At 45.2% G+C, this 6,196-nt stretch overlaps 1 protein-coding gene across 1 annotated transcript; it reads left to right on the forward strand.

The window, feature by feature from the left end:
- The first annotated feature begins 307 nt into the window (after positions 1 to 307).
- SARC_08212 (histidyl-tRNA synthetase, cytoplasmic) lies at positions 308 to 5,301 on the forward strand. The gene is made up of 8 exons (XM_014297820.1): positions 308 to 477; positions 744 to 902; positions 1,320 to 1,495; positions 1,632 to 1,770; positions 1,986 to 2,157; positions 3,052 to 3,257; positions 3,943 to 4,176; positions 4,905 to 5,301. Exons 1-8 carry the CDS (start codon positions 325 to 327, stop codon positions 4,950 to 4,952), a joined length of 1,287 nt encoding a protein of 428 aa, XP_014153295.1. The 5' UTR covers positions 308 to 324; the 3' UTR covers positions 4,953 to 5,301.
- Positions 5,302 to 6,196: the final 895 nt, after the last annotated feature.

Here is a 6,196-nt window from a genome sequence, read left to right on the forward strand (position 1 = left end):
GTTTGTGTATATAAATATAGCAGTTATCAAGATATCTGGTAAATTGCATACTTCGGCGTCTAGTTAACCACTGATGCTTCTCCGTAGGATGGTGTCAGAAAGATGCATTTTAAAGTCCATGCGCCTGTATCCATGTGTCCGTTGAGAGGTGAGCCCGCCCACGCCTAAGTACAGATCACAAGGTCATCGTAAATCCGCCGATACGGAGTTGTACTGGATGTTTTCTGTGTGCTCGACTGTCAATCCTACTGCATCAAATTACGAACAGCATCTGACTTTTGTGTATGTATCTCATTTGCGCTGTGCTACCAGGACCCTCTAAGTATGGCTATTCGTGAGGAGGTGATCGGTAAGATCATAGCCGTGTTTAAGCGCCATGGAGCGGAGGCTATAGACACACCCGTTTTCGAGCTTCGTGACACTCTGATGGGCAAGTACGGTGAGGATACAAAGCTCATCTACGATTTAAAGGACCAGGTACTACATAATACGCATGAACGTACAATTCAAAAGTGTTCTTGTCGTCTCGAGATTTATTGTTTCGTTCTTAGCCTGGCTACCTTGTGCTACCGTAGATCAGATGGCATGCTGTGCTAAGTGTTTGATCTATAGCGCATGTCCCATAGTATGATAGCTGTGTACAGCGGTATTGAATCGCAATGTGGAGGAATCTCCACTTCGCATTGCTGTAGGGACGTATCCATTTTCTTACCATCATACACGTGTACCTTCTCCACACCCAGGGTGGCGAGATTTGCTCGCTGCGATACGATCTGACGGTCCCCTTTGCGCGTTACCTGGCAATGAACAAGACCAAACAAATGAAACGATACCACATTGCCAAGGTGTACCGGCGCGACACACCCGCCATGTCAAAGGGACGCTACCGTGAGTTCTATCAGGTATGTGCTCTTGGACGCCTTACAGGTAGGCAAGAGTCGTCTCATTAGCCACACACGCGCTTGAGATCGAGGGAAGGAGGGGGTGACGGGATCGTCGGGAGATGCGTAGACAGAGGCAAGTGCGTCTGGGTAGTAGACACGCATGAAAAGACTGTCACATGTCGCTAGAAGTGTATATATGCTCGCATAGTAGGTATCTGTACGCCTACTTACCTTTTAGTGTTCATCAATTCCCCATCTCATAGCTAATTATAACCTCTGAAAGTGCTTCGATGTTGCGAGTGTTTCTGGATAACAATGCAAAATAGCGCAAGCAACTAGAGTGGTGCACATGTTTGAGAAGTATGGCGTACCACCACACCGCAACATCTCATTATCTCACGCCTCCCACTATCCCTTCCTACCTACCTTTGTCAGTGTGATTTCGATGTTGCTGGTGAGTACGAGAGCATGATGCCTGACGCCGAGTGCATGCGCATTGCCTGTGAGATCCTTTCATCGCTGGACATCGGTGAGTTCGTGATCAAAGTCAACAACAGGAAGATTCTGGACGGTCTATTTGAGACGTGTGGAGTACCAGAGGCCGATTTCAGGTGTGTTTGTGAATGGCAGGATTTGTCATGCGTGTGTCGATATATAAATATATATATATGAATCAAGCAGCTTCTTCGTGACATAGCGGCTTCTCGCCTTCATCTAACAATCTGTTCGCTCTACATGCATTGCAAGGCCGATTTGCTCAGCTGTGGATAAGCTAGACAAAATGTCCTGGGCGGATGTGAAGAAAGAAATGGTAGAAGAGAAGGGTCTACCCGAAGAGAATGCTGATTTGATCGAGCCATTTGTCAAGATGAAGGGACGCGGACAGGTGCGTGTCTACGTGTAGATCGGGTGACTATTCTACGTTTAAGAACGGTCTAGTGTGCCGTGAGTGTGCACTGGTAGTGTATATGGTATCTAAAGTGGCTTTTCGCATAGTCCGTATTGCCTGCCCAGAGAAAGGGCCGTTTGTGCTGTGTTGAGTATGTGCTCTACCTACAAGGTAGTAGTGTGATATTTACATCGCCTGTTATGTCTCCGTAGGAAAACTTTGCGCTCATCAAAGCACTACGCGAGACGTCCTTGAAAGACAACGCTCGGGCCATGGAAGGATTAAAAGATATGGAAACATTCTGTGAATACCTGGAGCTCTACGGCGTGCTCGACCACATCCAATTAGACATGTCTCTGGCCCGTGGACTGGATTACTACACAGGTATACCGCCGTGTGTTAGCGGATTCTTGTTTGCTTGTGCATGTGCGTCCTGTTGTTCGCTGGTTGCAAAACGATGTTACCAATCACGGTACTTTGCGGACGTTGTGGGTGGGTGTGCAGTTGTCATATACGGACACAAGTGACAGGAACACTCGTACGGACGCTTCATGACATAGATAGTCACACTCTTACATTGTGGGTGGGTGTGCACATGTTGTATACAGACACAGCGACGATCATGCACGTACGTTATCGTATACAACGCTAGTTTTACTCGTGTGTTTTTGGTGGGTGTACAGTTGCCAAATACACATCGATTCACAACTCGTGCGCTGTCACACGCAAGATAGTCTTATTCCGGATATTTTGGATGACTGTGCAGATGTACACATATACAAAGATAGGCACACTATATGATTCTCACACAATGATAGGCACACTCGTATGATTCACACACAAAGATAGGCACACTCGTATGATTCACACACAAAGATAGGCACACTCGTATGATTCACACACAAGATAGGCACACTCGTATGATTCACACACAAAGATAGGCACATTCGTATGATTCACACACAAAGATAGGCACACTCGTATGATTCACACAAAAGTCAGTCATTCTCGACTTCGTGGTAGCCACACTCGATCGTATTGGGTGGGTATGTATATGTCATATACATACACAAAGTCAGTTACGCTTGTGCGTATAGGATGCACATGCAGATGTCATATACGTATACAAAAAAGTCACACTCATGCGTAATTGGATGGGGTTGCAACTGCCATACACATACACAAAGTCAGTCACGCCCGTGCGTTTTGGATGAGTACGCGGATGTCATGCACGTCCACAAAGATAGTCACATTCATTTGTTTTGGATCGGGTTGCAGGTGTCATCTACGAGGCGGTGGTAGTGGAAGGACAAGTAGGTTCGATCGCCGGGGGAGGTCGCTACGATGGTCTTGTGGGTATGTTTGACCCGAAGGGCAAGCAAGTCCCGTGTGTGGGCATTAGTATTGGAGTGGAGCGTATATTTGCGGTTCTGGCCGAGAAGGCGAAGAACAACCCCAACAAGCAGCGCACCACTGAGACTCAGGTGTGTCGGAGATGGAGGGTTTTTGAATACTGTACATATGTATATGTATGTGTATGTATAATATGTATATGTATATGTGTATTTTTATTATGTATATGTATATGTGTATGTATAATATGAATATGTATATGTGTACGTATAATATGTATATGTATATGTGTATGTATAATATGTATATGCATATGTGTACGTATATAGTTGTCTGAGCGAGCCTGAACGGGATGGTATCCTTATACACATGTAGGCTCGTACAGAATAATATTTTTTTTTTGGAATTTGTCAGAAGCATATTACGTCTGACTGATTCCTGGTGTGCTATCTATTCTATCGGGTTGAAGGCGCTGTATGTCTTCCCAGCTTAATGACAGTGCGAACCGCGGCCGTATGAACTGAGATGCATCGGTTCCTTTGTACTTCATTTTTCTACCTGGTTGTGCACAAGGCTCACTATAGAATCCAACTGTGGCACTGTACTCAACCGAAACCTTTTGTCCAATAGTATCACATTATGTCTCCGCACCGGCTCCATAAACAAACATTACCCCAGCAAGTCAATGGAGAATGCATATTTAATCTCATCTATTGATATCGGTTTTATCCATCTTCAAAGCCTATATACTATTATCTTAAACCGAGTTTATCGACTAAACCAAGTTTTCTTTGTCCTGTTCACGGATTATTCCAGGTCTTGGTAGTAAGTGGCCAGAAAGACTTCTTAAAGCCACGTATGAAACTTCTCGCCGAGTTGTGGGACGCCGGTGTCAAGTCAGAAACCATCTACAAGGCAAACCCGAAAATGTTGAACCAGTTCCAAAAATGTGAAGTGGAGAGTATCCCCTACGCCGCTATCATCGGCGGAGATGAGCTGGAAGCCGGCATAGTAACCCTTCGAGACATGGCCACGCGCGAGGAGTTCAAGGTGAGTGTGTAGTGCGACGAATATGCAGGCGTTGACTTGGGCGTGTGTTGCTTTGTCCACGTTTGGGGCACACGTCTAGTGTGAAAAGGTCGGATCAGACTTAATCTCTTGAGCTGGGAGAATTCGGCGAGGCAATCGTAAGGAGACATTGCGACACACGCGGAGATCTGTATGGAGAGTACACTTCAAGGAGTGTAAAGGGCGTGTAATACGCGTGCATGCGTGACATTGCATATATTTCGCGAAATCTCCTGGCGGAGTATGTTTCTGTAGGCGTTAAATTACCAGCTGTAACGGTTTTGTAGTTTGCCAGTATAGATGGTGTGTCGCATCTTGCCCATAGTTGTGTATTGTTAGGGCTTCAGGGATATAAACTATCCACAACTGGTTACGTAAACTACTTTATGGTGTGACAACGTACGTGGTTGGGCTCGTCTTGGTTGGGTCCGTCTTGTCGTACATCGTACTCCACGGTATACACGATTAGTCTTGTAGTTGATGCAGTCTTGGGCAATGGCTATCACATCAAGACATCTCTGAATCCTTCTAATCAAGAGCACATAAACACATTTTATGTTGTAGGCGTACATACATGCCCCTTACACACGAGGGTTCCACCAGTTCCGAGGCTCTGCTATTTTGCGACCTGCATCCGCTCAAAACATATGTCTTGTCTATCATAAGCTAGTAGTTTCACCTTGTTCTATTCTTCCTATCCTCTTTTATAGATCGCTCGTGCAGACATCGGTGCGGAGGTTCTTAAGAGGCTGCAATGATTGTCGGTGTATTGCGCCCGAGCTAGTCTATGGACCAGATTGGTACAACACTTGATGTGTGACGCCGATAGGGAGAAGTCGCTTAAGCATGTAGATAAACTTCATGAATGCTGTAACATTGCAATGAAACCGTACACATACTTAGCCGCATACACGAGCGCGTTGTCTGTGCAGTTGAAACATTCGTGTCTCCTGAATCGGACGGTTACTCTATACACGCACGGACTATCATTCGACATGTGAAGCAATCGATGGCCTCCTATAACTCAGAACACACATTTATATCTGCGACTTTCAGCTAGCTTCGCACGGTTTAGGGTAGTTGGGACTTATAGCACACGTAGGTCTGAATCTGCCTCTGTGATTGGTAGGCTGTGAACAGTGTGATGTGATGGTTGATAGACGGTCGCGTATTGAGTTCTATACGAAGACTAGAATGGGATATTTATGCCAATTGAACATCCAAATTACACTTCCCATTGATTCCATTGATTTTATTATACCAGTGCTAACATAGTGTTTTTGGTCGCGATGCCGGACTTTGGTACTCGCTACTTACTAAATTCCAGCACTGATTGGTATGGTTTCACGAACCGTCATCTCAGTCTCAGAACACAGCGACGCTCTGGTGCATTGCTGTTGTAGGTATTGGGGTCGTGCCAGATCTGGTAGTACATGTATTTCTCATGTCACAAGGAAAGGAAAGGACCAACCACGAACATTTCAGTAACCAAATTATAAACAGCTACACATCCTATTGCCATCAAGAGGCGGGTGAACATATGCTGAAAAGCTCTTAATGGACACTACTGCGTAATGGTATGGCTCCAACTATAGTGGCTAGTGCTTCTGCGAACCTAAGCTAAAAATCTCTTAAAGGGATACTACTGCGCAATGGTATGGCTCAACTATAGTGGCTGGTGCTTCTGAAGTTAAGTCAGATTGGTGTGCTATGACCAGCCACAAGGAGACCTGTTTACCAAACACTGCCAACGGCAGCATATGATATTGCCAAATAGAGACTGGTGATGACGCACAAAGAGAGTTCTTAAGTGATAACTTGATGTAGTCGGCGGGTGGTTGCTATAGTAACCGGTGGTATTGAGCCATACTTCAATATACAAAATGGTTCATGCACAGTGACTCAATCGGCGCCACAAATTGAACAACTCTCAGAAACAGTACAAATTTCTCTATTAATTTAGACGCTTTCACGTCATATTTCATTTCATCTTCCTTGCAAG

This window comes from Sphaeroforma arctica, assembly GCF_001186125.1.
Source record: "Sphaeroforma arctica JP610 unplaced genomic scaffold supercont1.718, whole genome shotgun sequence".
Classification (NCBI taxonomy): Eukaryota; class Ichthyosporea; order Ichthyophonida; genus Sphaeroforma; species Sphaeroforma arctica.